This window comes from Blennius ocellaris (genome assembly GCF_963422515.1).
Source record: "Blennius ocellaris genome assembly, chromosome: 13".
NCBI classification, from domain to species: Eukaryota; Metazoa; Chordata; class Actinopteri; order Blenniiformes; family Blenniidae; genus Blennius; species Blennius ocellaris.
This window is the reverse complement of record NC_137662.1, coordinates 6,211,904-6,234,643: the sequence shown is the minus strand read 5'-3', so window position 1 is coordinate 6,234,643 and position 22,740 is coordinate 6,211,904. Positions and strand designations below refer to the sequence as shown.

General features: G+C 42.5%; 3 protein-coding genes across 4 annotated transcripts; 2 read left to right on the top strand and 1 right to left on the bottom strand.

The window, feature by feature from the left end:
• Window positions 1-3,042: 3,042 nt before the first annotated feature.
• Window positions 3,043-8,071, bottom strand: dnajc12 (DnaJ (Hsp40) homolog, subfamily C, member 12). Of its 2 annotated transcripts, none has more exons than XM_080507719.1 (5): window positions 7,929-8,071; window positions 7,016-7,094; window positions 6,022-6,161; window positions 5,809-5,941; window positions 3,043-4,514 (listed from the first exon to the last, which is right to left on the bottom strand). In XM_080507719.1, exons 1-5 carry the CDS (start codon window positions 8,004-8,006, stop codon window positions 4,432-4,434), a joined length of 513 nt encoding a protein of 170 aa, XP_080363845.1. In that variant the 5' UTR covers window positions 8,007-8,071; the 3' UTR covers window positions 3,043-4,431. The 2 variants fall into 2 exon arrangements, with proteins under 2 accessions (XP_080363845.1, XP_080363846.1); XM_080507720.1 differs by lacking the exon at window positions 3,043-4,514 and adding an exon at window positions 5,618-5,690.
• A 1,862-nt stretch (window positions 8,072-9,933) lies between these two features.
• On the top strand, window positions 9,934-15,229 carry sirt1 (sirtuin 1). Its single transcript, XM_080507784.1, has 9 exons — window positions 9,934-10,263; window positions 10,965-11,087; window positions 11,207-11,442; window positions 11,547-11,699; window positions 12,048-12,195; window positions 12,297-12,376; window positions 12,896-13,079; window positions 13,158-13,685; window positions 13,776-15,229. The coding sequence occupies exons 1-9, from the start codon at window positions 9,939-9,941 to the stop codon at window positions 14,063-14,065; spliced, it is 2,067 nt and encodes a 688-aa protein (XP_080363910.1). The 5' UTR covers window positions 9,934-9,938; the 3' UTR covers window positions 14,066-15,229.
• An 899-nt stretch (window positions 15,230-16,128) lies between these two features.
• Window positions 16,129-22,442, top strand: cacul1 (CDK2 associated cullin domain 1). Its single transcript, XM_080508057.1, has 8 exons — window positions 16,129-16,511; window positions 16,636-16,762; window positions 17,177-17,279; window positions 17,374-17,469; window positions 17,560-17,662; window positions 17,988-18,077; window positions 18,184-18,322; window positions 20,471-22,442. The coding sequence occupies exons 1-8, from the start codon at window positions 16,229-16,231 to the stop codon at window positions 20,508-20,510; spliced, it is 981 nt and encodes a 326-aa protein (XP_080364183.1). The 5' UTR covers window positions 16,129-16,228; the 3' UTR covers window positions 20,511-22,442.
• Window positions 22,443-22,740: the final 298 nt, after the last annotated feature.

The window sequence follows — 22,740 nt, the reverse complement described above, 5'->3', positions numbered from 1 at the left end:
AGTCGCTGAAGCGCCACTTCAGCAGATTCACGATGGTCTGCCTCACGTCTCTGAGGAGAAAATAAAGCTGCACATTCAATCTGTGACTGACCTGCTGATTTATATAACCGTTTTCATTGTATATATTAAATAACATCCTCATATCTAATTAAACTCTTTGAGATACCTCAGGCTGCTTTTTGATGATAAACGATCATCAAAAGATGTTTGTTATGTTCATGTCTCAAAATAACTTATTGTGAAGACAATATAAAAGATGAATGATGAGCTTCAGCAGCAATCCACACAGACGACCATAGTGACGTACACACCTGCTGCAGTCGCCCTCCAGCAGGATCTTCTCCAGTGTGTGGATGATCTGGTCCATGTGTGGCTTTCCAGCCTTCCTCCACACCTCCTCCATCGTGCATCCTGTGGCCTAGAAGGTTCAAACACATTGTGCTTTACTGCCCAACCTTTAACTGTCAAACAAACATTTTAAAGACATATTTGAATGTGTTTTTGCACCTTGAGCAGCTCCACAGCACAAGTGAGGTTTGCATCCCCCGGCTGTGGACCAGGTCCTTCAGTCCAGTCAGGAGGATGTCGGCCCGAGTGGGAGGGCCACTGGAGCTCTTCACCTGAAAATAACATCAATACATGTATTTATTATGGGATATCTTTTCGTGACTTTGTCCCTTCAATATGAATAAATGTAATGGGAATAGATATGTATTTACAGTGGTTGTCCGTTCGAGGTCATTACACCCACTCACACTGAGCCTCCAAGGTCCGCCGCCACCTGGTGGACACTCGTGGTCATTACATCCCCACTCAGGCTTCCACACACTTCCACACACACACCCTCTTTCTTTGTACGTAGTGTTGCTGTTAGTAGATTAGATCTCTGTGTTTGGCGGTTATTACTTGATTGTGTTATTTTAATAAATAATTTCTGAATTATTTATGAATTAATGCATTTTTGTTAATAAACACAGTTCAACTGAATTTATTGATTCTTGGTAATTATTGTGTATTTATTGCTGACAATTCACTGGTTTGTTAACAGTCTGTGCTCGAATCTCACACCTTCCTTGTTATTTAAGATTGTTGTATTTACACAGAAATATTAACTGACTTAAATAACCTTTTGACAAACGAGACTGAAATTTGGTATTAGCTATTTCCAGCTTAGCTGGTGGTGCCCCAATTCAATTATTATTTGATAAATAATCAATTTATTCAAATTAATAATTTTTCATTAATAAATTATTTTTGATAATTTATTAACTTTGGAGTAATTACTCAATTACTCTAGGAGTTTCTGATGAGTAAATGACCGTTTACTTCATTGGTCATTCCAATTTTTCCTAAATTACGTTCAGTAGTCTATTACTTTCAGTAATCCATTACTTACAGTAAGTATTAATGCTAGTTACCAACCATGAATCCCAACACAACTATTGACTTGAACGCCACCTATATTAACTGCAGGAGGATGAACTGCATCTTCATGCGACTGTCATTTGAAAACAAAGATTTTGGGAAAGGTGAATGGAACATTTAAATTAGCCTCAGATTTCACACCGCAAGAGATCCAGAAACTCTGCAACGCTGAGCCTCTTCGAACGGTGTCAGCCCAAGTAATGCTTAGTCTGCTGCTGATTTCAAGATGGCGGCGACCAGTAAATGAGTATGGCGGCGCCTGCAACACCGCCATGTTGGATTTCCTCACTGACATCTCTTGCACTTCAGGGGCTCCGTAGAGAATAACAGGGGAGGAACAGAGAAAATAATTCCATGTCTCCAGTTTGATGATTTAATATTTTTCTTCTGCTGTATGTGATCAGCCAGTCTATTCACCTGGAGTCACCAATACTGTAAATATTGTAAACATCACTGATAGTATGTGTATTTATGTATCAAATTATCTATTTATATATACATATTCTATTCTCTTCTGTACCAATATCCTAACTATATTTAACTCAATCTGCAATGTGGAGCTGCTGTGAGCTGCTACTGAATTCTGGGACTATATAAAGCAGGCTGCTGTCTGGGTAATACGAACAAGCATGCACGCTTTTTAATGCTTTTTCGAACATGTTAAGAAAGATGAACATCATCTACCTAATAAGTTAAAGCTTCTTCATTGGTTTCCTTAAAGCAGTCCTGGTCCTGGATATTTTAGGTCTCTCTCTCTATAACACACCTGGTTACAATGAGGGTCTGTTATTGGGCTTCTTAGGATCTCAGTGATGGCATTATGATCCAGTTAGGTGTGTTGAAGCAGGTAAACATCATTACTGGAAGGACTGGATCACAAGTGAAAAAAGGCAACCTGTATCATGAGGTGTGTTCTTATCTGACCTCGAGTTACTGACAAAGCATTGTCTGGAAAATTGTTCATTATTGAAAGCATTTACAATGAAGACACTGTTTTATCACAGGTTTTCCCACACAACAAGGATACACTGGTGGGCTATTTGGAATTACTGAGTATAACACATAAGGCTTTTGGATTTTATAAGGCATTGAGCAGGTTGTACTGAGATACAGTATATCAATACAATAGGCCCCACAGTGGCTGTAAAACAACTAGTTAAAATGTTTGTTCATGTTTGTTCATTGTCACATAAAAAGTACATGGGTATAATTGTTAAATGTACAGAAACAGGAGAGCGGGTCCCCAAGACATGTTTGTCCAACCAATTGCAGCACGCAAGTCCGAGCCTGTTATTGGGCTTTCGGGGCTCACACAGTGGCCAGGCTACCAATAGAATGTAGCCTCGCTACTGTGTGAGCCCCAAAAGTTCTTAGCATGTAGCCTCATGTGGCAACATGCTAAACATGAATAAAAAAAGGTGGACAAGGGATTGGAATACATAGGTAATTTGAAAATATATGCTTCGCCAAGACTAAATGAACACGTCGACCAACCGAGCCACAGGAGGCCCTGCTGGGTGTGAAGGTATACATAAATAAAACAGACGTAGATGAATGGATAGTTTCACTTGTTTTATTCTTTTTAACATTGCCGTTTTGTTGTACATCAGGTGACGTTTGTGACAAAAGTACTTCACGTGACATGTGTGCTTACAACCTCTCACACAAACACTAAATAAATATCCAAACATTTCCAAATTTCAAAAGCAGATTTATTTATGAACACACAAATGAACACCTATGAATACTCCCTTTTTTTTCATTCCACTTTCATTTCTTCTCTCCAGCTCACACATTACACAGGACTTAACCAGTTTAAAGACCAGGATTAACCAGAACCTCACAGACAGAGGAGAATAGAGACTCCATCAGGTGGGGGAGCGGCTTATAGTGAAGTTTGAAATGATTCCTGTAAGGTTCTATATATATGAAACCTCAATGGCCACTGGGAACATTTATCAGATAATTAGGGACTTCACTGGAGTCATGCAAAAAACAACCAGAAACTAAACTATATAGTGAATTGGAAAAAAAAAATCTAAAGAATGAGGGTTTGAGTACTTGTACGGGTGCTTTGTCCTCTTTCTACTTTTCCTCACCCCTGCTACCAGCTCCTCGTCTTTTCTCGTGTTTTGCAGGATTTTACCAGAATCCTGCAAGAAACAAGCAGAAACTTCCAACTTCTAACTAGGTTAGCCAGAACTTTAAACCTTTTTTTTTTGTGAACTCTCAGATTTTTTGATCACCTTCTGTTCTGATAAGACTAAGACAATACCTTTCTACCGACAAACTCCTTTTGCAAACCAGACCCCATTCTAACTCAGAGTCTCGTTTTGTCTTTAATCCAACTTCTGCCATTTTTTGACATTTATTTAAAAAAAAATCCTTGCATTGAACTCTTGAACTTGTCAGTCCATGGGAAATACGTGAGCATGTTCTGGACAATCACAATGTTCAATCATACATAGATGCAGAAAATGGGCAAATGAGAATAATCACAGGGTCCTTTGGTCACAGTAGTAAGGTGATCGTGTCAAAGGCATCAGGAGAGAATGAGCTACAATGCAGCCACACAATAACCGTGAACCGAACCGAACTAATAGAAATTAGTTGATGTCCTGTAATGGACATGGCATGTTTATTTTATGTTCTCCACATAAACGATGCTCGCATACATGTTTCACCTTTAAATGGTCTCCAGTATCAGGCATGTTATCAGACATGATGACACAGGTTGTCGGTTACCGGCCATAAAAAAAAAAATCAATAAGCCAACATCAAGTAAGAGCAGTATGAATGCTTCACATCATGTGATAAGTGCCAACCTTCAGTTGGGCAAAGTGTTTTAAGACTGAGACTTTAGCGTTTAGATTCCCCACCTCGTCCAGGACATTTAACAGAGTCACAACAACAGATAATTGCCTCTATAGTCACTATTGTTCCAGGAAAACATTTAACGACAACGAAACAAACACTTTAAAACGACGTTCGTCTCTTCCCTGAACTCTAAATTTCATAATTTCTGAACTTCTGCAGGAGACTGGATGGGGAGTCGGCAGCCCAGCGGAAACGTCGGTGGCAGCAGTCGCCTGAGTGATGAAAGAAAACATTCAGCGGATGTTTGTGGGATTTAGTTTTGTTTGAATAACGTGCTGCATGCTGTAAAATAAGAGGCCGTTCAGACCATACGACTTCAGGTACATCTCAAATTATGGGACACGTCTAATATCAAATAATAATTTCAATGACTTCTCATTTTAAAAACAAATATCTGATCCTATAAGAGATTCCAATATTTTGATATATTGTATTTTTGACTTTGAAAAAAAAGCTTAGACATATTGTAATTAGATATACAAAGAGTTCACTGAATAAATTATGAGAAAAACTTTTGCCGTTGTATTCTTAGCTTTTACAGCTGAATCTGTATCAGATTATAGTTTTGAATGACAGAAATAATTACTGTTCAGTTTGTCCACAGTTTTATCCTGAAGAGGATGAGTGAGGATGTCTGTTGTACATTTGTTCTAATAACGCTGTACCAACGTCAGTTGATTGCCACATTAAGTTTTCCTCTACAAACACCTTGACGGGATTTCCTGTGAAGAAGCTGGAGCAGTGTTAGGTGTATAGCATCTTTACACATTATGTCTGACTTCGAATTTTGAACACTTGATAACAAAATATGATTTTGTTGTTTTTTTTTTTTTTAGGGTTTTTAGGATAAAAAATTTTTAGAGTATGAGTATTAACCTTTAGCTTCTTGCCAACACAGAGTACTGATATGAGTACTGAGGGCCGGTGTCCTGCATGTTTTAGCTCTCTCCCTGGTTCAGCAGACCTGAATCTAATGATGATGTCATCGCCAAGGTTGTGAAAAAGCCCAATAACAAGTCCTTCATTGCAATCAGGTGTGCTGCAACTGGGAGGAGCTAAACTCTGCAGGACTCCGGCCTTCCAGGGCCGAGGCTGGACACCCCTGGTTCACAGTCGGCCTTAACTTTTGTCAATCTCATTAATATGAAAGAATCTCCAAACTGCTGGCGTTGCTTGTGCAGATACCTAATTTTGTTTATTTATTTATATATTTAAAAAAAATTACAAAATTGGTGGATAAAGGGCAATTATTGACGGAGAACTTCGTGTCATTCTTCGCCGTCCCTGCAGAATCCAGTGAATTTGATCAAAAGCGACCGGTGCGCCAGCGGCTCTCCGGAGTGAAAACACACAACACTGAAAAGTGGCAGGTCTTCAGTGCGACCTCGCTGAAAACAAAGGCGGTCTGTGTTATATCTTGAGCAACTGAAGTGTCGCCGATTTAACGGACGCGTTTTGAGCATCACGTCAGTGCGGGGACGTCGCAAACGTTTCTTGTAAACGCACCTAAAGTGGCCTCTCCTTGGTACGACGCCTCCTGTCCACAGGTACGATCCTCCGCCTGTGGGACGACCGGGCCGTCAGGCTCTGAGGCCGCCAACATTGGCTCCTTCTTCTTCCTCACGGCCCAGTGCATCGACTGCAAACAAGGGAGAAAACCTCAGGAAGGCCACACGCTGCATGGAATATTCATTAATGCAAAGAAAACTCACGACGTACCGTTTTGACCGAGTCTTTCAGCCCCTGCCAGTCATGAAACGTAATCGCAACGCCACTTCTCTTCCACAGGTCGTAGTTTTTTCGTTTGGCGTCATCACATAAAACTTCTTTGGCTTCCTGCAGCTTTTGAAAATCTGCAACTTTCCAGATAAGATACAGAAAATATTAGAACATGAAGATTGAAAATGTATCTTTTTGGTTGAGGGAATAAAGAGAATAATTCAGACATGGGGCATTGAAGGTGCTACATCACTTATTGGAATATATATCAAAATACAGCATTAAAAATAGATATTGAGTTGTTTGAAAAGCAAATGATAAAGCAAGGCAATAAATGCCTATAAAAAAAATACTAAACTTGCAATAACAAGGAAACTATGCCGTTGAGCAGCAGTTTGCTGTGTTTTAAGCCTTGATGGAAATGCTCTGACAATTTAACCATGAAGTTTGCTCAACAGGAAGTGAGCAGGGAAGCTGGAGGCTCTTTCACGTCTGGAGCTAACCTGCTCCAGGTGCTCCTTCATCCAATGCAGCAGAAGTGTGCCAAAGAAAAGGAGGCAAGCAGCAGTCTCTGTCTGTTTATTCAGACTGTCTGTGAGTGACCAATTACAATTTACACATCACGTTTATCTGTGGGTCCACATTGACGCGTTAGCATCAGGCAGATGTTTATTCAACGCTCAAGTAATGCCAAGCGGCTCAAACTGTGTTAAAGGAATAGTCCCACCATACTATTATTATTGGCAGACTGATACACATGTTCTGGGTTTTTTTTCTTTTTTCTGAGAAAATGTGACTCTGACAACTTAGTTTTGCACCAAGCATTGCTTTTTTTTGTCCAGTTTTGGTGAGCCCACAGAACTTGCAGCAACTGGATCAACTTGCCTAAACACATTGGGTCAACGTCATGTAATTAGCTGATTAGCTATTTTCATGAATTACTGGTTGAACAGGCCACACGCAGTATTTATGAAGTGGTATGTAGTAGGTTTACCTGCCCTTGGGTTGTCTAGGTGTTTGTCTGGATGACATGCCAGGGCCCGGATCTTGTATTCATTAAGAATCTGTTCAGGCTGCACGAAAACAACATAACAACATCAACAGTTGGACATTTCCGAACATGTCAGACATGTTGAATTATACATGTATGTTTGTAGATGAATATGCGTGTGATATAGTTTATTCATTTAGTGTAAATGTACTTTCATAAATAATAGATTTATTTATTTGACATTTGTTTTTAAAAGTGTTATACAGATAAAGTTATTATCACTATATGTGTGTATGTGTATGTACACCAAATTAGTACAAAGAGATCGTTTTTGTATGTATCTGAACTTTGTATATGTTTTTGACATGTCTGGAATGAATGAATAATAACTTGACTTTTTTTAATATTAGGTTCAGAGTCTGTAAACTTAGCTTTTACAGACCAAACAACAGTGGGTTTTGTTAAATGAAAATTTCTATTTCCTTAAAAAAAAGGACAATATGAAGGGTGTATTAGGGCCTTTCCAGTAGGTTTGATTTTCTTCTGCTTGGAGTTGCTTTGCAGCTGAAAACAAAAATATATACATATATTCAACTGGTAGATAGCAGTTCAGGGGTTCAGTCCTTGGCGACAGTGTGTTTGATGTTTGCATGTGATCATTATTCCACCGGATGACGCACGACTTGTCAAGAGTCTGTCTGACGTCTTATGGAGCATCAACAGGTCTCTGCACATTCACAACAACCTCTGGAACTCAGTCGCAGTGCATCGTCTCAAAGTTCACCGGCGCACGAGCTGCTGATCGACACCACTCAGGCGGCATTTCGTATCATTTTCCCTTTTTGAAGTCTTTTATAAAGCTCGCCTCCTCCCAGCAAATAGTCTGAGCCGCAAAAACCCACTGATCGCAACTTACTGTCGAGAGTTCATCGCAGCCCAGCAAGCCGTAGTAATCCTCCACGTCCTCCGCTCTGTGACTCAAAACAGCCTCCATAAAAAGCCGTCGGGGAGCAGCGGGCGGTCGTGGTCTGATATATAGCGGAGCGACGTGAGGCTGCCAGCCGCGTCACAGCTGTCGAGTCCCCGGCTTGCCGCTGCGCCCGCCCTCGCTGCTGCCGCGGCGCGTTCAAGGACTCCCGGAGTTCACGCAACCCACACCTGGTTCATTGGTTTGCGATCACTCAGGAGAAAAAGTCACTCAATCGTGGGTGAAATCAAAAAAAGAGCAAAACAGGAGGTGTCGCTGGGGAATAATATATAGCAGTTTTGAGCTGAAATATTAGACACGCGACTTTGATAAATGTCTCAAGAACAGAATTCCTTTTATTGTCACTTATTACTACATACAACAGACAAGTGTCCAATGCAAAGATTTCAAGAAAAACATTACAATACTGAGTGGGTACGATTGAATATAAATGCTTGATTTAACAAAACAAAACAAAAAAAAAACACAAAACATTGAAATAGTTGTTTTAAAGATAAACCATGAAATAGGGTGCATGATGTGAATAATGTTTTAGAGAATTGATCTTCATCGGACTCCCAGCATTTCTGACAGAATAGTTGTTAAGTTTGCGATTGTTTTCAATAATTTTTCTTTTGTTCTTTGTTCTTGCAAACTGTGGACGATTCACATTGTGGGTCCCTAAGCAAGACCTTTGACCCCCATCAGATTTCCAAAGCTTAATGTGGCTGCCCACCGGATCCTGGAATTAGGACTTAATTGCTCCAAAAGGATTAATAAGGATCCTGGAAATAGGACTTAATTGCTTCAAAAGGATTAATAAAGCATGATTAGTCAGTGTTTAGTTTATAACTTGTTCCTGTTCAGACAGTCTTTTAATATGCATATTGCAAATGTTTATCACAATGACGAAAAAATGTACCGTATATTAGGCAAATGTTTTTGGTTCTTGTTATTCCAGGAAATTTCGATTTGGAGTTTATTAAACGTCTATAAAATGAATTTACTGTTGGTCCAGTTTGTGTGAAATAGACTGTTGCCTCAAAATCCTTTTGTGCAGATGATCTTAGAATAAGATGTGCGAAAGACGTATGAAAAAGGAGCATCACATTTTCTGCTGCTCTGCAAATACAACTGAATTACATCCATTCTCAAATGTAATACTTAATCCTCAAGTTTAGTTGATCTATTAAAAAACAAATATGTAGTTCTGAAATGTTTTCTTATCGGTGTGTATTTATCAGGACAACAAACAGGACCTACAGAAGGTGGTCAGGCAAGCAGAGTGCATTATTGGGTCATCAGGACCTGCACTTAGAGACTTCTAACAGACTGGCAAATGATAGTTGTCTTAAATGTGACTTTGGCTCGGTTGGTAGAGTGGTCGTCTCTCAATCAGAGGATTGCAGGTTTGATTTCGCAACTGTTGATGTGCCCATGTGTCGAGAGTTAGACGTTTAAATCAGAATTACAACCAATGGATGAATTGAGCGCCTTGCATGGCGTCTGCCTCCATTGGTGTGTGCATGTGTGTGAATGGGTGAATGTGATTAACGTTGTTAAGCACTTTAAGGGCTGCTCAAGCAAAGGAACATTGCTACATAAGTTAAATCTATTTACCGTTTAAATGTGCTGACTACTGTGGAAACTAAAACTGCTAAACTTCTTCATTTTCTAGCAATGACAAATAAAGAACTTCAACTTCAAGGTGGGATACATTTCTAATCACCTTGTGTCTTTTTGAAAAAAGTGACTATTTTTGATGGGATTTATTCAATTATATTGATCACACCTGTATCGTCCTGTCCAACGAGACTGACTGCGTTTGAACGCAGCAGCAATTTGTTATGGTGTGACGTCAGTAGCGTAGGAAGGGGAGGGTGGAGCGGACGTCACGTGCGCTATGCAAATGAGCCAGCTGTCCGGGAGGAAGGAGCTGAGCGGCTCTGCGGGCTGAAGATGGCGGACGGAGAGAGCAGTCTCGGAACGGCTTGTTCAGGCGCCTTCGCTATGGACGAGCCTGCCGCAAAAAGGTCCAAAATCAGCCCGGCGACGAATTACGGATTTACAGTCGCCGACGCGGAGCCACTCTCGTGTGTCTCCGCGGCCACCGAGAGCTGGGAGGCGGCGGGGAATTGTGCGCAGCCAGCGGAGAAGGAAGCGGAGCCGGTGATGGCGGTAGAGCAGGCCCCGGCGGCGCTAGGCGGAGACAACAATGGACTGGGACTGCTGGCTTCCGAGTCGCGCCGGCCGGCCGGGAAACGGGGCGACAGCGCTGTCTACGGTGAGACCCAGGAGACTGCAGGTAATGCAGGTGACGGAGCTCTGGGTCTTCTCCCGTTGAAAGACGCCGCTCGCCTCAAAACACCACTTAGTTGTTCAGGTAGTTTAACAAACGTCCAGAGGCGACGTGTTAAAACATGTTCAACTTTCCGAACTCGATATGAACAGGAAAGTGAAAAGTTTCCCCGTGTGGATTTTTCACTTAAACTTTCACGACACCAAACTTTAGTAGCACCGTAAGCGTTTGTTAGCCGGTGTTTTAGTATAATTGGTTTGCATGTTCACTGGTGACTGATTTTCTTTAGCGTCCCTTGTTACTGCTAAAAGCAGATGTTAAAAAATCAAAAACCACGGACAGTGGTCACTGGTTGATCCAGCTTCAGTGTCGTGGTGCCTGATTGACTGTACACTGACTCACAAGACGTACGGTACTTTAAACTTGAATGAAAATGTGGTTAAACGGCATTCGGCGGGATTTCTGTTGAGTGAAGATCTGCTGTCACTGGCAGCAACAAGGGACACTGACGAAAGTCCATCATCAATTGACAGGGAAACAAATTAATCCGGAACACTGGTCTGTCCCTCTTACTCTCCCCTAAGTTTCCATCATGTGTCTGTTTCTTCATTCGAATCAGTTGCAACTGATTAGAATAGATTTTTCGTTTAATAATTACCTCCTTATCTTCCTTCTCTGTTTGTCAGACTTTCTTGGTCTTGATGATCTACCGTCCAATGGTCTGGCTGTCACACCGGAGCACATCAATGAGGATGATGACCGATCATCACATGCCAGCTCCAGCGACTGGACTCCTCAACCACAAATAGGTACAGTGGAGCGCTTCAGTCGCTCCCTGCACCTCTCATAACATGCATGCCCAGAAGGGACACTCCAATACAAAGCGAGGACCACAGTAACGTGTGCATGGGGCTTTTTTCTCTCTTAGGTTCCTACAGTTTCATCCAGCAACACATCAGAGAGACTGACCCCAGGACCATATTGAGGGATCTGCTGCCTGAGACTGTACTACCACCAGACCTGGATGACATGACTCTGTGGCAGATCATCATCAACATATCAGAACCACCAAAAAGAAAGAAGCGCAAGGATATTAACACGCTAGAGGATGTGGTCAGACTGCTTCACGAGAGTAAAAGGATTCTCGTGCTGACTGGAGCCGGGGTATGCATCAACAAGTGTCTTCTGCTGGTGTACTCTGCGATTTACTTTCTCATATTTTTGTGTTAATGTGCAGAGTTGGCGTTCACGTTTTCATGTGTTTTTAGGTTTCAGTTTCATGTGGAATACCAGATTTTCGCTCCAGGGATGGGATTTATGCACGGCTTGCTGTAGACTTTCCTGATCTTCCAGATCCTCAAGCGATGTTTGACATCGAGTACTTCAGACGAGACCCTCGACCCTTCTTCAAGTTTGCTAAGGTTTGTTATTAGTGTGGGTTGGTGTTTATCATTTTATCTTCATAGTTAACCAATGGCGTTGAAGGGTCCCAACAAAGATATTAGTGTGTGATTTGAGGTGATATTCGTATATGTGATGTCACACACCAGAGCCTCTTGTGCAAACAGATTTTGTGTTTACGTTACTGGAGCATTAAAGACCTGGTTATAATCTGCCACAACCTTTTTGTTTAAAATAGCCATCCTATATTGGTTATTAAAGCTCTAAAGGCTTTTTCCCCCTGAAAAATGTCTCTTTGGACATGATCTTTTTTCTTAAAAGATTTTGAGTTTTCCGCTCATGTGCTCGGTGTATGTTCTTTGTTGTAGGAGATCTACCCTGGTCAGTTCCAACCTTCACCCTGCCACAAATTTATATCTATGCTCGATAAACAAGGGAAGCTGCTGCGCAACTACACACAGAACATTGACACGCTAGAACAAGTGGCTGGAGTCCAGCGGATCATCCAGTGTCATGGTGAGTGACGCATCCAGATTTTTTTTTTTTTTTTTTTTTTTACATTTCGTTCCGTCTCACGTCGATTCTGAACATCTATCTTCTCATTTATCTGATTTCAGGCTCTTTTGCAACCGCATCTTGTCTCGTCTGTAAACACAAAGTGGATTGTGAAGCTATAAGGGAAGACATCTTCAACCAGGTGTGTGTGTGTTCATGATGGATTGATTCAAGAGTTCACATACACGTGTACACACACAAACACACAACTCACAGTGGTGATGCAGGAAAATTCTCTTTAACAGGTGACAAATCCTACACGACCTTGGTGTATTAATCTCAGTACTTTTAATGTACGAGGTCTTGCTTATGTTAGGCATTGGGTTTTGAGTCCCTAAGTTATAATGTGAACAATATTGGCACATCCCGTCTTCAACCATATATGTGATTACTTTGTGTGAAGCAAATCACACTCTTGACGAGATTTTAAGATATCTGCTGCCATCAAAATACTGTAATACACATTTATCAGCTAAAGCACCACGTCTCAAACGTTTGTCTTTAATATATGTACTTGGATCTCATTATTTTGTATCACACCAGTTTAACTTGTACCAGCAGCTCTGCTTGTTCTTGCTCTTTTAGTTTTTTGCTGTTTTGTTTGTCTGGAGATTATTTACATTAGCAGTTATCAACAGCCTTCACTAAACTCTTCCCGCAGGTCGTCCCTCACTGTCCGCAGTGCCCAGATATTCCTCTGGCAATCATGAAGCCTGACATTGTCTTTTTTGGAGAGAATCTTCCCGAAATGTTCCACAGAGCCATGAAGCAGGACAAAGATGAAGTTGACCTCTTGATTGTCATCGGCTCCTCGCTTAAAGTCCGACCAGTTGCCCTTATCCCGAGTACGTTTCGTCCATATTTATTGAAAAAGTGTTTGTGGTGAATCCCGGTGTTTTACACGACTTGTTGTTGTCGCCCAGACTCCATTCCTCATGAAGTGCCTCAGGTCCTGATCAATAGGGAGCAGCTGCCTCATCTGAACTTTGACGTGGAGCTGCTGGGAGACTGCGACGTCATCGTCAACGAGCTGTGTCACCGATTGGCTGGAGACTTTGAGCAGCTCCGATACAACACTGTAAGACTCACCGAGATCACAGAGAAACCCCCTCGGTTGCCAGAACCGCCACCCAGCGAGGCCTTTCCCGTTTCCGGCGACGTGACTCCGGAGGAGCAGAAGCAGCACAGCACGGACTCGATAACAACGCCTTCAGAGGAGACAGACGGGCTGAATGTCACGGACTCTGAGGATCACAACATCCGACCGCTTGAGCTTTGCCCAAACACGCAGTGTCCGAACGAGGCGGCAGCAGAGTCCCTTGCTCCACCAGCAGAGGGCGCCCCAAGAGAGGAGGCGGCTCATCTAAAGAGCCATCCCTCCAACCTGGAGTTTCGAAGAAGATGCTGGATGAGTCGAATCAGCAGAAGTCCAATCAGCAAGCGTCTTGAGGGTGAGCCTCAGACCAGGACACGTAAAGAACGTCCTGCTTCTCAAACTGCTTTGGCAGAATCGCTCATTTATCCTCTCTTGTTTTTCGCAGCGGGCCAATATCTGTTTCAAGCCCCGAATCAGTACATCTTTCACGGGGCGGAGGTGTACTCCGAATCCGAGGACGAGACGTCGAGCTCCTGCGCGAGCGACAGCGAGGAGTCGGAATGCAGCGGCGAGGGAGCGGAAGACGACAGCGAGCCGGAGGACATGGACACACCAGCAGCAGAGGGAGAACCCTGCCTCAGAGACACAATTCACACACATTCACCCAGCGAGGCCACTCCCAGTGTGCAGACAGACAATATGTTGGAACAGACTCGGAGCACGGCACACCTTTAAATGTACATTACCCCGTCAAGAAAGCACTAATTGTCTTTTTTTTATATATATATCTATATATATGTTTCATATATTTTTGACTCATCTTTACTGTTATTATTTTTATTATTTTTTTTCATAAAGTCGACAACTTTGTGTGAATATGCAGCAGGATTGTTTTGCCCCTTCAGTTTTCTTTCTGTGTCCAGACTGGCCACACGTCGTTTCAATCTCCATTCGACTGACTCCTCCAGTCATCTGAATGCGGTGATTAATTTTCTTTTGTCATTTTTGCAAAGCCTCTCCATTCTGGCATCTACTTTCTGCAGTCGCCTCTTCAGAATTCTCAGACCAGCCACTCGTCTCCTGCGGTGTACCACCAATGCAACGTTAGATTAAGCTTTAATTCCTGAATTGCAGCATTACAAGCAAAGACTTCAAATGTCAATGGCGGCCCACGCTGTGATGTCATCTGTGGTCTAATGGTGTATTTTGCAGGTGGTTTATTTCTCCATTAGCAACATGTAAATACGCGAGCCTGCTGCCCGATGAATAGTGGGTACTATTAGTTTCAGACACATGCGTCTATCTTCAGATGTTTTACTTGAATGCGTTGTCGAACTCGCAATACAGACAGTTGAGCTCTGCCCTGTTTACCAGGCTGAGCAGTGAAATCGGAACAGTACTTCTTACGTTTAGACCAAAGAACACTTGATCAACGTGCTCCTATGTTGTCATAAGCTTTGTATGTTTAACTTGTCATTTAAATGGAAAAGAAAAACAAAATATAACCATAGACAAGGTGTTCCTTTCTGACATGCGGCAGCTACTTTCTATGGTCAAGCCTCTTATTTTTATACTCCGATGTGAGACATACTCATCAAAGGGTAGATGCTAGTTTTTATCTGTACAAAGTTATACTGAGTTGTAATATTAAGCCTTAGGGATATATTTGCATTGGAAATGGCACTTTTTTCTGCTTCATACAAAACTGGTTTTGTTGCCCGCGTAACTTTTTCTAGAGGGTGAAAGGAGCGCTGCCTGTAAAGATAAAGTGTTGGTATGCAGAGACATATTTGAGCCAATCTGTGTCGACACCAACGTATTTCACATGTCATTTAGAAGGTAATTGTTTTGTTTACGGTCTAAGGAAATGAGACATTTTTACAATAATATAGTTATCTCTCCTGGGGTTCTCAGTAAAAAAAAAAAAAAAATGAAAATGACTGACTGCTCATTTTTCATGATTCAAGCTCGACCTTCACTCTGGAAGCTCTTATTAATTCCTGCTTTACAAATCAGCACTTGAATGATGTTCAATGCACCAACGTCCGATAGTGTCGCTGCACGTGTGGCTTGTGATTCCAAAAGCTCCCAGAGGGGGAAGCTTCCCAGTTCAGCTCCTTCAAAAACAGCCAACAAATCAGCTCTACATCAATATATATTTTCAATGACAAATCTCATTGAGAAAAAAAAAGCAAACAACTGATGCCATGGTGCTCATGACTGGAATCTAAGCTCATGAATTCCAACCATTTTCACTGAAATGTGTTCAGTCTTGCCACCGTGCTCTGCAAACTTCCCATATTACAACTTTAGGAGGTATTTTCCCAGAACAGTAAGAGGAAATCATACTGTATAAACCTTTAACATTAGGGTTTTTTATCCCCAAGTTGTATTTTAAATTATTCTACTGCAGGGGGCGTTAAATACACTAAACTAATTCAGTCCCTCACAAAAGTAAAAAATGCGAATCTGAAGTGTAACTTCTACTGATCAAATCAAAGTGAGGAAATACAGCTTAATAAAGAACTACATACTAGTGAAGAACTATCTTATAAATTAATTATATCTTAACATCTTAATAAATAACTCAATCTTATTGAAAAAGTACAAGTATATAGTAATGAAGAATTACATCATAATGGCCAATTGGGAACTTTCTCTTGGTAAAGAACTACATGTTAGTAAAGAACTACGTTAGTAGAGAACTACATTTCCCAGCGTCATGGCGGAACGGCTCCGTCTCGGAATACGATATGTCGTGACAGCAAACCGCTTCACAACATCAAAGATGGCCGCTGCCGAAGACGTTTGACTTGATGTGATTTCTTCTGCATCTCGCTGTGAACCGCAGCGCAGGTTTCGTGAGGGCGGCTGCGGCGCAGAGGATCGCTGGTGAAGATGGAGGCGATGGAAGACGACAGCCTGGACATTGGAGACGACCATAACCACAACTACTGTGCGGGCGGCGGCGGCGGCGGCGGTAAGGTCCGCTCGTTTCTCGGCGGCCGACTGTCGGAGGTGTCGGCGGTGCAGGCGGCCGCCCCGGGGAGGGGGACGACCCGGCCCGGGGGCTTGGACTCGGACACCGGCAGCGAGAGCAGCGAAGTCAGCGAGGCGGACAGCGCGGCTCCTCCGGCCGCTGCCGAGGCCAAATTCACCCTGGATTCCTCTTCCAAGTTCCGTAAGTCGACCTGCGGCTGAGTGCGGGGGCCTGACGTCAGGACGCCCCGCTGCTGCTGCAGCGGACCGGCCTCTGGGTGTGGAAGCAGACCGACTCACCCCCCGCTTCTCTCTCTCTCAACCAGTTCTCAATGCGATGGCGATAGAAGATTACCGGAAAAACCACTGGCCGAACCTGGAGAAGGCGATCGACCGGCTGCTGATTCAGAATCCCACAGATCACATATCTGTGTCTTATGCACAAATATACAGGTGAGACCAGCTCAGTACACACCTGGACGTTTACACCCCTCTGAACTGTCTATGGCTGAAGTAAATCCACCATCCATCCATGCATCCAACAATTCAGCTGACATGCATGTTTTTGGACTGTGTGAAGACACCAGAAGATCTTGGAGAAACTTGCACCACGAGGAGAACATGCAAACTCCAGACTCGAGCTCCAACCACTGAGGTTGACTGAAGTTGAAGTTGCAGTGACGACAGATTGAATGTCTGATGACATGAGGAGGAAATAGTTCTTCAATTGCCAGTTTGAATTCATGTTCCATCATATAATTGAGTCTACATCAAGTCATGTCCTCATTGCAACACCGTTCTATATTTCCCTCGTATTGTGCAGCCTGAACGTCTCTTTGTTTGTGTCTTTCCCTTTTGATTATTCAGTTATGTCTACAAGTGTGTTTGCCAGCAGCACTCTGAGCTGCTCTACGGCGATCTAACGTCTAAAATAACAAGTCACCTGCAGCAGGTCTCCACCCATCTACAAGTAAGCAAAGACACATCCAGGACAGGTTCCTCGTCCTGCCCATGATTTTGGGTTTTTTTCTAATAAAGTTGCCTCTTTCATTCTTGTTTTCCAGGCCATACCACCCGAGAACTTCATTGAGAACTTTAACGTTGCACTGACGCAATACACAGCTTCGCTTCAATGTATAGTTCCTGTGTTTATGTACTTGGTAGGTTTATTTTCTTCTGGACTATCTGCTCTGAAATCGTCTGCATACGGTACTTGCAGCTCAGCCGGAATTGTTTTTTTTCTGTTCCAGAACAAGTTTTACATCGAGTCTAAACTGAACAGAGATCTAAAGGATGATCTGATGAAGCTGTTCGCTGATCACGTTGCAGAGAAACACATCAACACACTGATGCGTGAGTATTTAATCAATACCACTTTTATTTTATTTTTATAAATAGGCTGACAAAACAAGTACTGACATCAAGTAATGGCATGAGTGTTTTAATTATGTAATTACAAATGTTGAGTTTTTTATCACACACTGTTCCAGTAACAGTTTCATCGCTGAATATTCCCTGTGTTTCTATCAAACCTGACTGCTGAGTGTGCGTCATAGTTTTATGTGGGACTCCATCAGATGTGCATGAGCACCTATGTTGGCCACAGATTACACTAAATATTGTGTAGATTCCTTGAGTTCCCAGATGTGACGAATGACCGGCCGGCTGTTGTTTTCAGCTCTTCTCATCAGAGCTCACTCCATGCCTTTCCAAGTGCAGCCTTCCACGATGGCCAGCGTGGTGAAGGGCCTCTACAGCCTCCGGACAGGTCGGCTGCTTTCAACGACTCCTCACAAAGAGTCATCATGATGATGATGATAATAACACATTTCCCAATCTTCATCTTCACTTACGTTGGGTTTTTCTATTTTCAGATTGGGCCCAGCAGGCGCCGGCGCTCTTCTCGGGGTTCATTCCCCAAATCAACCCTCCTGCCGTGGAGTCTCTGCTGTCTGATTACGCAGCCCACGACCAGAAGCTACAGATGGAGCTCTCCATGAACGGATTCCCTCGGTCAGTTTGCTTTTCATTTAAGATCAGTGACGGTCTGAGGCCCCGTTTACACGTTTTCATGTGGAAACGGAAAACCCGTATTTATACTGTACATTACAACCTGTGGCAGTATGCGTCTGAGAACTGTCTCATTATAAATAAAATACAATTGAAAATGGATAACAATGAGAGAAGGCAGGGATCTTTTAAACCACCATCAAATATAGTATATGAAAACTTGGTACACAGTAAAAAAAAAAAAAGAACACAGTCAAATTAGTTCATAAAGAGTTATATTTTCAGTGTCAAAATGAAATGTGTAAATGCGAAGTATCTCCAGTAATAACAGGCAGATTTTCAGCCATTTTTCAAATGTTTATTTTTTTTAACCCTAGAACAGAAACATAATTATTAACACCCTCACTAAGGTTGGATACATTTGACCTGATATAGTTTTCACCAATACAACATAGAACAGTATATGTAATGCAATTGTCTATATTTTTGTATGATCAAACAGTTTGCACTGAAAATTACTAAAATTTCAACATGAAGTCAATTTTTATTAAATTCTGGCGCAAAATACAATGAAATGTCAAAAAAGGGACCAGATTGCAGCCTCTTGCAGTCGGTTTTGGCCCACGGGCCTAATTTTCTCTGCTTTAAAGTGAGGCTGTAACTCAATAACGCCTAATGTCAAACTCGTCATCCACCATGTGCGCGAGGATTTTCGGGATTGTGACGTTACGGAACGAGCGAGGAAGTGAGCCAGCAGTGTAGTATGGATGCAACCATGTATCACCTGTGGCCTGAATAGTCTAATAACCCAGTCAAGTTCAAGTATTTTGTCCGTTTCAGTGTCGCTCAGCCAGGAAAGCCTGTCCCTTGTCTGCGTTTGGCAGACGTTCCCTCTTCACGGTATGCTAACAGCTAACGTGTCCGCTCAGTACAGGTTGTCCCCTCCTCAGAGGTTCTACTGTATTTTAAAAAGTTTAACATCTCTAAAAAGTTGCAGCATAGCAAGAATGTCTTTAAAAGACAGCATTTTTTGATATTTGAATGGTTCAGATCAGCGAGACAGGCGAAGCGAGTCCGAAAATACAAAGAATTCTCAGAGTTAGCTTTAACAATCAAACGTCTATAATTGCGTGGTTGACAATCAGCCAACATTAGTGTGGTTAAATAATACTACTAACCAGGTGCTGAGACGTTGTCGTCATGATGTTTACACGGTTAAGATAGTTTGTCAGCAGGTGATAGGACCTTCTCGTCCTCAGGATAGCTGCACAGTGAAGATACTTGGGAATATAATGTTAGCTTTAACGCAAGCAAACGTAAACCCATTACCATATAAGGGCAAGTGATGTGACGTAAATTAGGCCACGCCCCCAGCCACAATGCGCAACCGAGTGAATTTCTGCATCTTCCATTTGCACAACATTTGAATCATTTTTGAACCAGACAAGGAACTGCAATCATTCTGTAAATACCCATTATTAAATGTGCTTAAAATTGACAAATACCAAACACGTGACAGTTTAACACAGTCCCATCTCCATTGATGAAACAGAAGTTACTTCTTTTTAGAAATAGTTTGTGTTTTTAATTTTTACTTCTATACTTTGTCAGGCCATCCTGTACACCCATATACATACTGGGATTACTGGGATTTCTGCATAAATTGGTCATAAAATGTGTGCAGATCTTCAGCGAAGTAACAACAATAGACAAACACAGTCTGCTTAAACTGATGCCACACAAAAATTGAGAGGTTTTCATCTTTTTATTGAACACAACATGTGCAGGGTGGAAAAAGTGTGTTGAGGTTAGATTACTGCTGCCAAAGGAGGGTCAACCAGTTATTATATTCAAAGTGATCACATACGTTTTCCACCCTGCACTGTGAATGTTTACATGTTGAGTTCACTAAAAAGATGAAAACCTATCATTTATTGTGCGGTATCAGTTTAAGCAGACTGTGTTTGTCTGTCGTTATGACTTCGATGAAGATCAGAACACCTTTTAGGACCAATTCATGCAGAATTCCAAGTAATGCCAAAAGGGTTCACATACTTTCTCTCGCAACTGTAGAGCTTTTGGCCCACGGGCTTCATGTGTCGCTCCTCTGCACTGCAGAAATGAGGTTAACAGACTGCTCTTCCTTTCCAGGGGAGACCAGTCCCGCAAGCGGGCCAGTGAGGACTCCTGATGGCGGGGCCGCCCTCGGCAGTTTGGTTGCAGAACTCTCCCTGTGCCTCCTACATCCGTACGACGAGCTGTCTCACTGCACTTGGTACAGCGTTAACAACGTGTCAGTTTCATCTCTCCGGAGCCCAGGTCACAAACACACTGTGAACAACTTAAGAACTTGATGCAGAGCTGTGGAGCAGAAGCCCAGAACCGCTCACAAACTTCCATTGAGAGGTTCCGGAATGCGCCGAGCCTCAGCGATCAGGTGTGCCGAGGTTCAATTCCTCACGTTCTCCTCACCTGATGAGTGCCTTCTCGGTGTCTGAGTTGGAGACCCTGCGAAGAGACGGGCTCTTTCATTCCTAACCTTCTAACATGGAAGTGTGTTGTTTTGGTAGACGGGGCTCACCAAGACGTCCGATTGCTGCTAATAATACTGTCCGCGTGTTGATAAAAAAGAACGAATCCTCCTGGTTTCTCCCTCCGAGCGTGTAACCCAGCGGCTACAGCGGGAACGAACCTGTGGACTCTCTTCCTCATGTTGCCTTTTACTGTGTTGGTCAACCTGATTGTATTGTCCAAACATGCCAAAGAGAACTGCAGTAAGTTGCTTTTTTTCCTTGATAAGAAGCTCTTATCACACTTATTGGCACCACTGAACTTCAAGGTCAGATGAATGACCCACTGTTGTCACGATATTTAATAAAATAATTTTTATTTGAAGAAGTGGGGTTTTTTTGTTTTTGTTTTGTTTTTTTTCTTATAGAAGTAAAGGAAAAATGCTGATATCCAAACTATACATCAGATCCAAGTGTTGGCATGTGATTGAAGTGTTTTCTTGGGTTTGTGTTTACGTGACGTGAAAAGATAACGGTGAACGATTATGATCACACTCGGTAAGAATACAGAATATGGCTGAACAGTGTGTTTTAAGATGAAGCTTAATGGGACAACTCGTCTGATGCATTTGATTCAGCCTCATCGTCCGGCAACAGGTGGTTAAATTTTGAAAGAAATAAGCCTTGCTAGAGATTGCTCACGGTGTTTCAGTGATGGTCCGTGCACAGAGGGAACCAAAGCAGAGCTCTTTGGGAATGCAGTGTGTTTAGATGCTGGCATTCCTGTCGAAGGCTCTGCTAATAAATGTCACCGGGGTGCTAATAGTTTTGTCCAGGGTGCTTCCAGTCTGCGTTACTTCACGTCTGTTTTCTTCTGTCGGTTGTTGTTCTCGTATCCTGTGTGGGCATTGCTGAGTTAGCAAATAGTTCTCAGGCTTTTCTTCTTTTCCCGTCCTTGAAATTCAGAGGTGCCAATAACAAACAAAGCCCGATGCATTGGATGGAAGCTGACACTGTTAATCTTGTATGATGTCTAAGTTACTGAGCCATTTAATGTTCTTTGTATTAACTTGTAAGCTCCAAGTTTTTAAGTTTGTTCCCCTTCTCTCTTACTCTTTTAAGCGCCTCCTGCAAGATGTTGCTGTCGAGTGCCAGAATGAATCTCTTCCTTGTACTGTAAGCGCATCACACCGGATGCTTCCTGAACTTATCGAAGCTTCAGATCGGCAGGTCCTGTTCTGTCACACTCACACATTAGGTGTTCCTAACACGTGTGGCCTGTTTATGATGTAAATAGCTTTAGCCTATCGCAGTTCATGTTCCCCGATTCCTTTTTTTTTTTGTTTTGTCATTCAATGATCCATTGGAAAACAAAAGTATTTCACACAAGGCCTTACACTGTTTTAGGTGTAAGCAGATGCTCAGGCTTGCTTTTTGTGTTTTGAAAAGTTTTTATCTTCGTGTAAACTCAAGTTTTATTAAGACTTTCGGGACATTTTCGGTAAATTGAACGTGAGCACTCATCGCTGATCTCTTTTTGTTCAACATGCTTCAGAGTTATCCACGCGAGAACAACTGTGAATAAGATTCCCCTCGGTTCAACGGCGGTTTCAGAAATCTGTTTTGAGATGTCTTTCTATCTAAACCCAATAAAAATCATTGAACCCTAAGCGATTATCACTCTCCTGTTGCATGTTTGTGTTTGGAGGTTGACGTTAATCTGCAGTGTTAACATGAGTGAGTGTGTGTGTGTCAGAGGTTCAACAAGGGGCTTCTAATTCTGTAGTGACGGAGGTCCGCCACGGACCAGTGGAGGTGGAATCCCTTTACAGCACGCCCCCGCCGGCCAATGAGGACGGAGGCCACCCAGACACATGGGCCAGGCCTCCCCAAAATAACCTGCGACTACTG